General features: G+C 50.7%; 2 protein-coding genes across 7 annotated transcripts; one reads left to right on the top strand and one right to left on the bottom strand.

Moving 5' to 3' along the window:
• Positions 1-3,541: 3,541 nt before the first annotated feature.
• On the top strand, positions 3,542-8,928 carry MMP19 (matrix metallopeptidase 19). Of its 3 annotated transcripts, none has more exons than XM_063076045.1 (9): positions 3,542-3,631; positions 3,919-4,004; positions 4,977-5,107; positions 5,336-5,551; positions 6,027-6,272; positions 6,711-6,839; positions 7,451-7,615; positions 7,776-7,903; positions 8,085-8,928. In XM_063076045.1, the coding sequence occupies exons 1-9, from the start codon at positions 3,542-3,544 to the stop codon at positions 8,502-8,504; spliced, it is 1,611 nt and encodes a 536-aa protein (XP_062932115.1). In that variant the 3' UTR covers positions 8,505-8,928. The 3 variants fall into 3 exon arrangements, with proteins under 3 accessions (XP_062932115.1, XP_062932116.1, XP_062932117.1); XM_063076046.1 differs by having other exon boundaries at positions 3,542-3,628; XM_063076047.1 differs by lacking the exon at positions 6,027-6,272 and having other exon boundaries at positions 3,542-3,628.
• A 295-nt stretch (positions 8,929-9,223) lies between these two features.
• Positions 9,224-13,926, bottom strand: LOC134360819 (transmembrane protein 198-like). 4 transcript variants are annotated; one of them, XM_063075639.1, is made up of 5 exons: positions 13,702-13,926; positions 12,428-12,687; positions 11,275-11,856; positions 10,458-10,636; positions 9,224-10,329 (listed from the first exon to the last, which is right to left on the bottom strand). In XM_063075639.1, exons 2-5 carry the CDS (start codon positions 12,600-12,602, stop codon positions 10,192-10,194), a joined length of 1,074 nt encoding a protein of 357 aa, XP_062931709.1. In that variant the 5' UTR covers positions 12,603-12,687; positions 13,702-13,926; the 3' UTR covers positions 9,224-10,191. The 4 variants fall into 4 exon arrangements, with proteins under 4 accessions (XP_062931709.1, XP_062931708.1, XP_062931710.1 ...); XM_063075638.1 differs by having other exon boundaries at positions 10,458-10,639; XM_063075640.1 differs by lacking the exon at positions 12,428-12,687 and having other exon boundaries at positions 10,458-10,639.
• Positions 13,927-14,110: the final 184 nt, after the last annotated feature.

Consider the following 14,110-nt stretch of genomic DNA (forward strand, 5'->3'; position numbering starts at 1 on the left):
GGTTCTGAGGGGAAAACAGGCCCGAGGCCACCACCACCCCCTCTCACATTTCTCTAGATTAAGGGCAGGGTCTGGCCAGCTCTAACTTGGTTACAACTCATGTTTTTCTCACTTTCAGATTCCAGTTTCAGGCCCTAAACTTGCCCTTTATATGCTAGGATGTCCAGTTTTCCAGACCACCCCATTCCTATTTCTCCAGCTTCTTCCTGCCCCCACCTCCACAGGCTAAGGTTGATGGTTTAGAGATTTGCTTTTCCTGGGCTTAGAAACTTCTACAAACTTTTGCCTTCCACCCATAGCCCCATGGCCCCTGATCATTAGAAAATAATCTCAGAAGCTTACTCTACGCCCTTCTGCAACAGTTAAAATATTTTAATTAAAAATATTTCTATACAGGGCTGAGCCTGTGGCGCACTCGGGAGAGTGCGGCGCTGGGAGCGCAGCGACGCTCCCGCCGCGGTTCGGATCCTATATGGGAATGGCCGGTGCACTCACTGGCTGAGTGCCGGTCACGAAAAAGACAAAAAAAAAAAAAAAATTTCTATACAAACTCTTCTGCCACAGTTTGTGGGCAGAGGGGTAAACCAGTTTGCCAGAAGGGAGCAGGAAGCCAAAGAACTCAGGAGTTTTTTCTCTCAGAATCAAGTTCTCTCTCTGGCACAGGCAGGCCACATGTTCTAACCCTTCGCACATATTTCCGCATCTCCCCCAGTGAGAGATGACAAATTCAGAGGGAAAAAGAGCTGGGTCAGCCTGGCTCAGGGGTTGGGGGCTGGTAGAAGAGCTGGTCATGCTGCAGTGGTGGGAACAGTTAGTCATGCATGTCCTTGCACAAATGTCCAGCCTGCAGCTCCTTGCTGTTGGGGATTGTATTTGGGTGCCTGTGGGAACTATGGGTGGCTGAAGAGTGCCATGCAAAGATCAGAGCTTTAGAGCCTGTGGCTCTGCTGCTTCCTGGCTGTGACCTGAAGCAGCCTATTAGAGACTTGGCACCCTTTTCTGTAAAAAGGTGATAATACCAGCTCACAGAGTTGTTGTTGAGATTTAAACAAGGTAAAGTATTTGGCAGCTTTTTTACTATTTTATTCTACCCTCTTCTGTCATTGCCATGTCTTTTGAGGCCAGAGTGCCTGCCCACACCTCACCTTACAGTAACTACCTTCTCTTACCATCTCTCTTGCTAACATACACTATTTTTTTTCGTACATGAAGCACCTAAGGAGAAGGAATAATTTGCTATCATATTCATCTTACCTTACTCCTTTCCCTTGCGTCTTGCTTGTCTGTGTCCTCCTCTCCCTTCACCACCCTCAGCTCTTGCCCCTCCCCCATTATCCTCACCAGTTCCTGTAACTTTCTCTTCCATCCCATCCACAGTTTCTTCCACTCCCAACTGCAGAGCCTGGGCAGGCAGAGCTGGAGCTGAACCCAGGTCCACAGACAGTTTCAAGTAAATGCATCAAAGTGTTACTAGTGGTTCACTTTTGGGTAGAATTTACTAGTGGTTTTCATTTTTCTCCTTGTTTATTTTGGTATTTTCCAAATTTATTACAATGAGTGATGGAGAGCTATTATTCAGAGAAAAACAAAATGGGAAAACTAGAATCAGAAAAAAATCATGTTTCAATTGGTCCATGTCCTTTTCTCAAAAGGAGAGGGATTGAAAGGTGGGGGTAGAAAAAGGAGAAAAAAGGGACAAGAAAGGGCCCTGCAGGGGGCTGAGAAGGAGCTGGTCCCCAAACTCCGTCATTTCCTGGGTCCACCAGCCTTGGTGATGGTCTCTGTCACTCATCACTCAGAAGCTCTCTGTCCTTTCCTGCCTGTCACTGGTCATTCGGGACTTAGTCACCCAATTGTCATGCAGTTGGGTGATGGGTGTTTCAGGGGGATCAGCATCACTGGGGGCAGCAATATGAGTCAGAAATATCCCCCACCTTGATCCTGGGGTGTGAAGGATTTCCCTGTGGCCTCCCAGCCTTTCAGCCTGGGGTATCGGGAAGGGCTGAGAACTGAGGTCTTACTGAGAACTTGAGTCCAGTAATCCTTTCCCTCATTCCTATGCCTACTTCACTGTGCACTTGAATGATATGCAAATGTTGTGTGATGATGCATAAATGATAGTGGAAACTTCAGTGGCTCCTAACCCCTTAAAGAACAGAGTTCTAAGAGTCAGTGTGGTGCATGCGAAGAGCATGAGCTATGGAGTCAGCAGAGGGATTTGAATATAGGCCAGGCTAGTTAGGAGCTCCATGTCCTTGATCAAGTTTCCTTCTCTGGGTCTCCATTTCCTCTTATAAAAAATGGCCAGAATAATTTCTCCCTCACAGGACACTTGTGAGAATTAATTGAGATAATATACAGAGCATCCAGTACACAGTAAATATTTTCAAATGTAAGTATTTCTTCTTTTTCCTACGTAGCATTCAAGGCCCTCTCTAAACTCTGGCTCCCAACCACTCTCCCTCCTTGGTTATTCATTTGATAAAGGTTTATTAAGCACTGCTTCTAAAGCACGGAGCTGGCCTGGGCCAGACACTAGGGATTCAGTGGCGAATGAAGCAGTCCCGACCTTTCAGATTTACTCTCTGAGCACAGCAGGTTCTAAGCTCTGCGCTTTTACCCAAGACCTGTATTGTCTGTGTCTCTCAGTGCTTTTACCCCCTCTCACTCTTAGCCAGCCTTCAAAGCCCAGCTCAAAGCCTGCCTTCTCAGCAAGACTCCCCTAGCCCTGTGACCCCTAGGATGGATTACCTCCTGCCTGGCATCCCAGCTCTGCTCCTTCCAGGTGCTGAGGTCTGCCTCATCCATCTATAAACTCTTTCAGGGCAGGCTCCAGACCCTTTACATCTTCATGCTCTTGTTAAACCCCACCTCCACCCACACATTCCAGGCTCATTAAATGCTTGAAATAATGACTTTTTATTAAAATAGACATAGTAGGCTTCAAGATCACTCAAATTCCCAACTTGGTTTTGGGTGAAAAGAAAGTAAGAATTTACCCTTGATTCCTTCATCTGAAACCCAAGCTACCTTTAGCTACCTCCCGCCTCTTAGCTTTTACTTTTTTCCCTGTTCTAGAGCAGAGAGGGAGACTTGAAGGTTGAAGCTGGAGAATTTGCTGGCTCAGGGTCCCTGGGGCCCAGGACTGTTCAACTCCAGCGCATGTCCATGGACCCTATCCCTAGTCTCTCCAGAGATTCTGCTTCTCATCCTGCCAGGATATCTACCCCAGGGCAGTATGAAAAGTCCTCCCACCTCTGTCAGAGGACTCTGAGGGAGGGGGTTCAGGGATCTTCCTGGCTTCTGCTCTCTGGTAGGGCAAGGGTTAATGGTAAATTGCAACATATCTCTGGGCTGAGTCACCTCCCTCCGCCCCTCCCCCCAATTCCCTTCAGTTGAAGTTTTATAAAGAGGACCAGAAGCTGGAGAGTGAAAAGAACTGGAGGTAAGAGTCCCCCAGCCTAGCCCTGCTCCCCCAGGTTCCCAGAAATATCAGGTCAGAGGGCACAGACAACCTCAAGAGCTCTTGTCTGGTGGGACCATGAACTGGCAGCAGCTGTGGCTGGGCTTCCTACTCCCCATGACAGTCTCAGGCCGTGCCCTGGGGCCTGCAGAGAAGGAGGCAGCTGTGGTGAGTCCCCTGGGAAAGAGAGGCCCGGGCCAGGGGAGAGGCAGGGGTTACTGCTCCACATCCCATCCAAGCCTCCCTGCTGACCTTAAACTGTCTACCTTCCTTCCTCTACCCTGCCCATCTCTGACTGCTTCCCCTTGTTCCACCTGAGCCCCTTCGCTAAGGTGCTTCTCCTTGAGTCCTTCCATATCTGTCCCCTCCTCTCCTGATGGGCTTCTTAGCTCATTTAGAAACTTTACCCAGAGACTAACCTTCTTTTTATCCTGCTTACCTCCAACCCATCATAGGATTATCTGTTGCAATATGGGTACCTACAGAGGCCTCTAGAAGGACCTGATGACTTCAGGTCAGAAGATATCACAGAAGCTCTGAGGTGAGAGGTCATAAGGCACATGCCTTCAGAGCTGAGGTTGCAAGGTCTTTCTCCCTCTTCACATCCCTTCCTCTCCAGCCCCACCTCTGCCTGACCAAAATCCATGCTGGGGATCTAGAGGATGGGTGGCTATCATTGTTAGGGTAGTGGGATAAAGGGTGACATGGGGATTCAAAGATGAGGAGTACAGTCATTGATCTTTCTAGGCCCTAAGTGCTCCTTTGAAGGCTCTACCCCATATCATATCCAAAATACTATTATTTAGTTATAGCCCAATGAAGCATAATTTATACATAAAACAATGAATTGAGTTGAGTCGAAGTTGAGTTGTTGACATGATATTATCTTTTGTGGACATTTAATTCAGCATTTAATAGTTTCTATTTTGTAGTTTTCTTTTATATTTTGGATGTAATAGATTGTTTTTCTTTCTGTTCTCAGATATGTTCAGGTCTTTTGAAAAGCACATAGGCCCTATGATAGTCCATAGGTAGGTGAAATTTCCCCAGAGCAGGCTGGGCTGGGAGGGGGATTCAGCCAAGAAGGGAGAAGGCTGAGGGAGGACAGGCCCTCAGATGGGAGCATTGGTGGGAGAATCTCCAGAGGATGGGGCTGGACACTTCCCCAAGAGCAGAAATTTAGAAATTGTAGTAGAGAGAAACAAAACAAAACAAATCAAAAAAAGAAAGAAATTGCAGTAGAGGAGAAAGCCTATACCTGAGGGCAAACTTAATCAAATAAAAGAGATTGCAAATGGGCAGATGAAAATTGAAGTGTTGCTGTTTCTGCAGAACAGAAAAGAAAGTCCCAATTACGAGGACTGGAGGCTGGAGTGACCCTGACAATTTCAGAGATCCTGTGCTGTTCTCGGCCACCACCCTGGGCAGCAAGAGGCCAAAGAACCATATCCCCAATTCCCAATCATTCCAGATGCCCCTGCCCAGGTGGACCCATCCTTTTTCCTCTTTTCAGAGCTTTTCAGGAAGCATCTGAGCTGCCAGTCTCAGGTCAGCTGGATGATGCCACAAGGACCCGAATGAGGCAGCCTCGTTGTGGCCTGGAGGACCCCTTCAACCAGAAGACCCTTAAATATCTGCTGCTGGGTGAGGACTGAACCTGGGAAAGGGAGGGAGTGGAGAGGGTGGTGTGGCTCTGGAGCGTGGGTGGCATCGGGACAGCCTGGACCAGCTTTAGTGTTGAATGGATGATCACCTGGTGATTACCTGGTTTTTACCTGCCTGGAGGGGTTGTGACTGCCCAGACCCAGGGGAGCTTTCTGGGGCTGGCAGAAGGATCTGTGTTTCTAATCTATTTTCTGATCCTTTAACCAGGCCGCTGGAGAAAGAAACACTTGACCTTCCACATCTTGAACCTGCCCTCCACCCTCCCACCCCACACAGCCCGGGCAGCCCTACTTCAAGCCTTCAAGTACTGGAGCAGTGTGGCTCCCCTAACCTTCCAGGAGGTGAAGGCTGGAAGGGCTGACATCCGCCTCTCTTTCCATGGCCGCCAAAGCCCGAACTGCTCCAATACCTTCGATGGACCTGGTAGGCACCTGTTCTCAGCTCTCACCTCACAGACCTCTGAGATTTAGTTAATTCCAGAGCCAGTGGCTCTGGAATTTTTATGTTTAGGTTGTCCTTTACGCCCATACACTCTCCAACCACTTCTCACATTGCCTCGGGGAAGAGTTGGTCTCCTACCTGGGGCCTTACCAAGCCTCTTCTTCGAAGCTTATGCCTCCTTCTCTGGCTTAAGTTCCCCTACTCAAGGTACACCTCAGAGAGGATTGGGCCAGAGAGGATGGGGTGGCTGTGGAGATAGTGGGACAGTAATGGGCATCTCCGAGAAAATTGGGTGATGACAGGGGAATCTGAAAGGAGAGGAAGAAGCATCTAAGAGACAGTGAATATAGCTGGGGGGCTTTTAAGGGAATGGAGTCATTAGAGTTTATAATAGGTGGGATATGCTCCAGCCTAGTGGGCTCTGACTTCCTTCCTATCCACCTCTGCCTTTTTCCAGGGAGAGTCCTGGCCCATGCTGACATCCCAGAGCTGGGCAGTGTGCACTTCGATGAAGATGAGCTCTGGACTGAGGGGACCTACTGGGGAGTGAATCTGCGCATCATTGCAGCCCATGAACTGGGCCATGCCCTGGGGCTTGGGCACTCCCGATACACCCAGGCCCTCATGGCCCCTGTCTATGCTGGCTACCGGCCCTACTTCAAGCTGCATCCAGATGATGTGGCAGGGATCCAGGCTCTCTATGGTCAGTCCATCTCCCTAGTGAGTGTGAGGGTCAGTCTGACCAGCATCTCTCCAGGCTTGAAGAGACAGATCTAGCCACCATGGAGTTAAATGGCTTGGCTTTTTTGCTTCCTCTGGCCCAGATGTTCACTCTTCTTCATTTTTAGGAACTGTTTTGATTCTTCTGAGTGTAATTTTCCTTCCAGGTCTCTCTCCCCTCATGTCCATTCTTGGAGGTGGAGAATGCACATTCCAGCAAACCTCTTTCCAGCTTTCTGGTGTCTCTCAAAACTAAAACATATCTCCTGCTGATATCAATATGAGCCTACCACTAAGGGAAACTCTTCTAGGACTCCCTTTTTCCCTCTCCATGGAGCCTCTGAGCAGAACTTACAGTAGATGGGTGGGGAGGCCATGCACTATGAGTTCTCTCCCTGAGCAGCATTACTTCACCTTGCAGGCAAGAAGAGCCCAGAGATAAAAGATGAGGAAGAAGAAAAGACAGAGCTACCCACTGTATCCCCAGTGCCCACGGAACCCAGTCCCATGCCAGACCCCTGCAGTGGTGAACTGGATGCCGTGATGCTGGGTGAGGCCCTTCTCCTGCAGGCTGTAGGCATGTAGTGGGGGCAGCCCGTTGATCCTGAGGCCTGGACAAATGGGAATGATGTGAGACTTTAGCATGAGCAATGGAAGTTCGACCCCAGGCAGAAGTTGTGACTATGTAAGAAGACATGTGGCATGGAAAGGGAGGATTCAGAGCCGAATTAAAGGTGGGCCAGGCAGGCACTTACCAAGGTTGCCACCTATAAGGGCCACTAGAACACATCTGGAAATGTAGCAAGATTGAGAAAACTATATTAACTGGAATGCCTATTGGAGAGAGTGTTGCACGTGGTTGGAAGGACAACTTGGAAGCCACCTGGAGGGGAGAGTGAGATTCTCCAAAGAGAAACAGATATATCTGCAGGGCTTTTGTTTTGTTGAGTGGACCAGAGCTGAAATACTCTTAACAACAAAGGAGAGGCTGAGTACTGGGTCTTCCTTCTCTGCCTTTTATTTTCTCCTTGAATTAGAATTGAATGAATTTTTGAAGAATTAGTCTGTGGGAGGAGGGCAAATTATCAGCCTGCCTGAGACATCCACAAGTATCTATTTGACTCCTGTCTTTTTGACTTGTTGACACACCTTTGCTCTCAGGGCCCCGAGGGAAGACCTATGCCTTCAAGGGGGACTATGTGTGGACCATGACAGATTCAGGGCTGGGCCCCTTGTTCCGAGTGTCTGCCCTTTGGGAGGGGCTCCCAGGAAACCTGGATGCTGCTGTCTACTCTCCTCGAACACAATGGATTCATTTTTTTAAGGGTAAGGGGGCTAGTTACAGTGTCTTACCTAAGGAGGGTCTAGTCTTAAAGAAGCCATAAAAGGGAGGGAGAGACAAGAAGTTTCTGAAAGAGTGGAATGAAGGGACTTCAAGCTATCACCTGAGGTGGAGGTGACTTGTTCTTTCCTCATATACTCTCAGGAGACAAGGTGTGGCGCTACATTAATTTCAAGATGTCTCCTGGCTTCCCCAAGAAGCTGAATAGGGTAGAGCCCAACCTCGATGCAGCTCTCTATTGGCCTCTCAATCAAAAGGTGTTCCTCTTTAAGGTATAAAGTTCAAAGCAAGGGCAAATCCCTTCTTATGAGAGGCGGGTTACCTCATACTGAGAAGCCAAGAGTCGCTCTTGAGGGGAGATCTTCTGCGGCTGCAGTGGGCTGGGGGTAGATCTCTGGGTGTCCCTAAGCTCTCTCCTCACCCTCCCTTTCTCTCCAACCACCCCATACCTAGGGCTCTGGGTACTGGCAGTGGGACGAGCTGGCCCGAACTGACTTCAGTCGCTACCCCAAACCAATCAAGGGGTTGTTTACGGGAGTGCCAGACCGGCCCTCGGCTGCTATGAGTTGGCGGGATGACCGTGTCTACTTCTTCAAGGGTAAAGAGTACTGGCGCCTCAACCAGCAGCTTCGAGTAGAGAAAGGCTATCCCAGAAATATCGCCCACAACTGGATGCACTGTCGTCCCGCAGCCCCAGATACTACCCCATCAGGTGGGGATACCATTCCTTCAGCTACAGGTACAACCTCAGATACCATAGATACCACCTTCAAAGCTGGCCACTCACCCAGACACAATCTTGGACATTACCCCTCAGCCACAGACACCACCACCCTTTCATTCCCTGTTAATGTCACCCTTCCAGAGGCCTAAAACCAGAATGAAATGTCTGCTTGCTAGAACTATGCAGGTGCTGCAGCAGGAGCATGAACCATAGACCTCGGGCTTCTAAAAGTTCCAGCTCTAGCCACCACTCGCCTGTGCTGTTTCCCTCCTGGGAAGTGCCCCACTAGCTGATTTAGCCCCCACCACCATCCATTTTCTCCCCATCCTTAGATAGCACTTCCAACTGTGCCTTCGACTGTCTGGAGGACAATGGTGGAGGGAGTTGTCAATCAAACGTTTAGCTGATAGGAGGCAATACCTGGGGAAGTTGGATGCCTGGTCCTGTTCTTCCTAGATAAAGTGCAAGAAAACAACATGGCCAGTAAAATGAGCAAGGGCTTTGGAATCCTGGAAAATCACACTTACTTGCTTATGACTTTGGGCAAGCTAATTAACTTTGTCGAACCTTGAATTCCCCATTTGTAAAATAAGATTAACACCAATCCTGCAGGGTTGTTGCACTGAATGAAATACTATATGTGAAGTGTCTGGCACAGTGTCTGGCACACCTGTGTTTAATAAAGGCTAACTCCATGTTCATAACAGCTCCTCCTCTGGCTATCTGACTATGTAACTCCTACAGTAGTCTATCTAATAAGGGTACCATATCAGACCTTTAGGGGACAAAGGATTTGTCAGTATGGCTAACTCTTTAATTTTGGGGTGCAGAGAAAGAAAAGAGCAACAACAGCAGAGGCCAGACTACCTGGTTTAGTATTCAATGCCATTTTATTCACGTGCTCCCACGTTCTTCCTCCCTCCCATCATAGCCTTGCTGCCCAGGGGAGGGATATAACTTCCTTCATGCTGTCTGGGGAACCAAGGAACAGATCTTGGGCAGGAGAATCAGAGGGGAGAGAGTCAGAATGGTTAAGTGGCTGGAACAAAGTACTGGTTAAGGAGGAAATTAGTATCACTCAGAATGGGAGGCAGAGAAGGCACTTGTCTTCCATGTAGCCCTGAAGACCAGGCTCCTTGGGGCAAAAGGGCAAGACTGTGGCATGCCAGCCAATGTTCTCTCCTTGGAGCAAGAAGTCAGCTTTTGGGGGAAGCAGGTGCTGAGGCAGGCACTGCCTTGTGGTCTCCCCCAGGTTAAGAAGGAGAGAAGGGGAAGCACCATGGAGGACAGTGCTCCTGACTGAGGTAGAAGGGGACTCAAGCCTATGGAGTCTGGGGGGAAAGGCCAACCAGAAACCCACCTATCCCCTAATGAGGCACCTGGGGACTGGGGGGATCCTGAACTTCCTCTGTACCCTTCTCCCCATCAAAAAGCTATCAAATGCCTTGGAGGCTCCCTGATTTTCTATAGGTCCTACAAAAACAAACCCCCTTATTTTACCATTATGAGGCACATTCAGGTGGGTAAAAGGCTATTTGGGTAAGGGCCGTCCTTGGTTTGGAGGGAATTAGGAAGCCAGTTTCTCTGGTGACTAGGGCACATCTATTCTTGGACAGACATAGGAACTCATAATTCCCTTCCTGCCCCTTCCCCACAAGATTCCCCTCTATCTGTCCCTGAAACATATCCCTATGGTTCTGGTCTGTGTTGGACCACAGATCCTATCCCCAAGTCCAAGAGGTGGAGAAATTTGTGTGTGGGTCCTGTGGGATCAGACCCTGCCCACCTAGTGTTCCTAGGCCCTCACTAGGTAGGGACATCAGTGGAGGTTTAGGCTTAGGACTGGATGGAACCAGAGGGTATGGTGAGGGGTACAGTGGAACCATAGTCAGAATCCAGGTCCAAGATGGTGTGGGGGGTTGTAGCCTGGGTGCCTGGTCCCAGTTGGTGCTCTCGAAGACTCTGGAGATAACTCTGGAGGGGCACAGGGCAGAGAGGGTGGAAGGAGGGGCCTGGGTCAGAACCCTCTTCCCACCCTGACCATCCCCATATGCCCTCTGCCCCATCCCCCCAGGTTGCTCCATCCCCACCCCCACACTCACTGGAGCCAGACTGTCCGCAGGGCTCCGAGTGTTGGAGGGGGGCTGGCGAGTGTTGGAGGGGGGCTGGCGTCGATAGCTGCCCTCACAAAGCCCCACCCCAGAGGGGGTCCGGTGCCACTTGGCCTCTTGCTGACGGATCCGAAGGAGTTGGAGATGCCTTCGCTGGTGACTCAAGACCACTGCTTGGGAGGGGGCAACACAGATTCAAGGAGGCCTCTTTAGACCCTGAATCCCACCCCTAAACACACTCACACTCTAGAGAAACCCATCTGACCTTCCTGTTAGATTCTCTCAAGCCTCATCTTTGCTCCGGTTATTCTAAAACAAACCCTTCTTTGGAATTTTCATACTCTTTCCCCCTGGACTTCCCTGAGATCCTTCCTTCCTTCCATTACAGTTCCCAATAACTCCTCCCTGCTTCCCCTGGCAATTTCTCTTCTCCTTCTTACCCAGACCTACTTTGGTTCCTTTAAAGAGTTAAGTTCTTTTAAAGGAACTTTATTTTTTTTTTAAAGGATGACCGGCAAGGGGATCTTAACCCTTGACTAGGTGTTGTCAGCACCACGCTCTCCCAGGTGAACTAACTGGCCATCCCTATATAGGGATCCAAACCCGTGGCCTTGATGTTATCAGCACTACGCTCTCCCAAGTGAGTCACGGTCTGGCCCTTAACTCTAACTTTTTTCCAATGCCCTATCCCATTCACTTTGAACATCCTCTCCCATCCTCCTCCCTCAAGTGTATTTCTCCCCTTCCCCTCCTCAAGTCTAGGAATTGGGGACAAATTGGCTGCTTCTGTACCACAGTACTAACTCACCATTGGCGTGGCTTCCATGTTCCTCAGCCATGAGCTTCCATTGGGCCAGGGCCCCAAGGGCCCCCAAAGCAGGCCAGGTCCCCAGTAAGACCCAGCTATACCAGCAGAGAGGAGGCAAGACTGGAAGTGCCTGCAGGCGTTGGCCCAGCCGACTACCCAGTGCCAGCCTCTCCAGGAAGTAGTCAGCACAGGCCACCAGCACTGCAGCACCAAGTAGAGCTGTGCCTAGAACTGTGAATGGACGTGGCCACCGAAGCGTGAGCAGGGCTCCCAGCAGTGCCAGCCCCACCAGCCCCCCAGCTGGCACCCAGGCTGAAGGTGGTTGGTAGATGGGCTCGGTGCCCAGCAGGGCCCCGGCACCTAGGGTCAGGCCTAGCAGAAGACCAGTCAGGAAGAGCCCAACACTGCGAACCAGCATGGTGACCAGGCCGCAGAGGAGTCCGATCCCCAGCGCAATGCCTGCGCTCACCTCCAGGCTCAGCTGTGTCTCCAGCACCCGTTCCTTGTGGCACAGAAGGAAGATCACCAGAGCTCCTGACAGCAGGCCCGAGAGAAACATCACTGCCTTGAAGCAGCGGTAGCCTGAGAAAGGAGGTAAGAGGCACTGAGAAGCAGAAAGGGGGTTCTATGGGGATGGCTCTTATTAACTGGGAAGGAGAGAAGTGGCTAACCAGAGGAGCAGAAGATAGGAGCAGCACACCAAGGGACCTCAAGGAAAGGGGCAGAAAGGGATAATCTCAAGGTGGAACTGTGAGGGAATGGGGAAAGTCAGAAGCCAAGATGAATGCATTGAGGGCAGTAGGTACAGAAAGAAGGTCTAGCCTTCCAGGGATGGCAGATGGGAAAAAATTAGCACAGGCTGATCCAGGTTTTTGGGGAAGAGTGCAGAAGGCTTGAGCATGGAGGATAATTGGGGAATGGAGTTTTGAGGTAGGAGGCAAGAGGAGAGCAAATGATAGATGCCAGAGATCGGAGCTGAAGGGCATGGGTGTGTGCACGGGCAAAGCTGGCACAAGCAACATGGACCACACTGTAGGTAGGCATCCCCTGGTAGAGGAGGCAAGGTGGCCCAGGAGCAAGGAAGAAGTTGGCGTCATCCTTGAGGGTGACAATCTTGGGCAGCTGCCCCCCAGGACCTTTGCCCTGCCCTCACCAAAGCAGCAGTAGATGATTCCAAAGCAGCAGCAAAGGGCACACACCAGGGCGGGTGCCAGTTTAGGATTGTCCTGGGGTTCCAAAACACATCTTGCGTTTGGAGGCTCTGGGAGTTGTTGATTAAAGGGCCTGGGGTCAGATGTCATAGTCAGGGGCAGCAAGGTTTCCTCCATGGTCGAAGAGAAGGTGGTCACAGAATGGGAGGTCAGTGTCAGCTCCCCTCATCCATCCATGAATGTCTTGAGGGAGTCGGGAAACCTACAAGGGAGTAGGGAGCAGAAACTCAGGCACCCATGAGTCTTGAAGACTCTGGGACTTCTCTTTCTTTTGAAGAATAGCAGATTTCAGGAGACAGCATGGCCCTATTGGGGTAACTGAAGAAATCTACAGGATTGGGTTGAGGGGAGAAGGATGTTTCTTTACCATCCTCTGAGAAAAGGACGCTAGGTGAAACTTGAACTTAAAAATTTCATAAGGTAATGAGCCTTTGTCTGCCCCCTAGATTTCCAGGGTGAGGGTGGGAGTAGTAAACCCTGGTTCTTTGGAGGGAGGGGCAAAGGGGCACTGATGGGACTGGGGGCTAAAGTCCCAGCGGCCTATTTCTGAAAAGAAAGTTTGCTCCACCTGCAGCTGGGACTCAGGACTACCCCCATTGGATTGGGAAGGGTGGAGTTAATAGAGAGGGGAGAGGGAGGAGGAAGAGGAGAGAATGAGCCATGGTGGGGTCTCCCGACAGCTGCTCCAACCCAAGGGAAGAAAAGGGGGTGGGGAACAGACACCGAGAAAGAGTTTGGGACAAGGAATTAAGTAGAGACAGTCTCACCCACAGTTTATCAGGGTTTTGAAGCCTCAGCTTCACGCTGAGACGGAGTTGTTAGGGAAAGGGGCGTCCAGCCACAGTCCAAATCCCTCGCCCCTCATGGAATAAGCAGGCGCTTGCCCACAGACATCGCACATCCTGGTAGCCACTTGCTCCTCCCCTCAAGACACTGGTGAGACTTTTGCTACCCCTCCCTTTCCCCAGGGGTGTCAGGGCTGCCAGTGGGATTTGAATTCAGATCCTGAAAGGAGAACACCAAGGACGGTCTGGCATTTGGGGCACTGTGGAAGTGGGGTGGCAGGCACTTTCCTCCAAATGCCTTTTGGACATCAAGGTTCTAACAGGCTGGAGAGTTGGCTTGAGGAATTCCTGGGGTTCTTCTCCTCAATCCACTTGGAAGGCTGGGGACCCTAAAACAAGGAGAGGTTGGGGAGGGAGTGTTAACTACTCACCACCCTGCCAGGGCTGAGAGGAGGGAGTGGAAGTGCTTCCCTAGTCCCCCAGCTGCATCCCCGCCCGGAGGTCCTAGGCGCCGGGGTGGCCGTCGGGGGTGGGCACCCCCAGGGCCACTCTGTTCGTTGCCCCCTAAACTCTTCCAAGTCGTAGCCCAATCCCTGTGAGCTAAATGTAACTAGCTTGGGGGTGGAGGAAGAGTACAGTGTGTGTGTGCGCGTGCGTGCGTGCGTGCGTGCGTGCGTGTGTGTGTGTGTGTGTGTGTGTGTGTGTGTGTGTGTGTCTTGGGGGGGTGACATCACGGGGCGGGCCCCTTCAACCCTTTCCCCTTGTGTGTGGGGGGAAACAGGTTGCCTACTGCTCTAGTCCAGGACGAAAGACCCCCAACCACAGCAGGGAAGGGTCTTA

Source organism: Cynocephalus volans, chromosome 12 (assembly GCF_027409185.1).
Source record: "Cynocephalus volans isolate mCynVol1 chromosome 12, mCynVol1.pri, whole genome shotgun sequence".
In the NCBI taxonomy this organism is placed as follows: domain Eukaryota; kingdom Metazoa; phylum Chordata; class Mammalia; order Dermoptera; family Cynocephalidae; genus Cynocephalus; species Cynocephalus volans.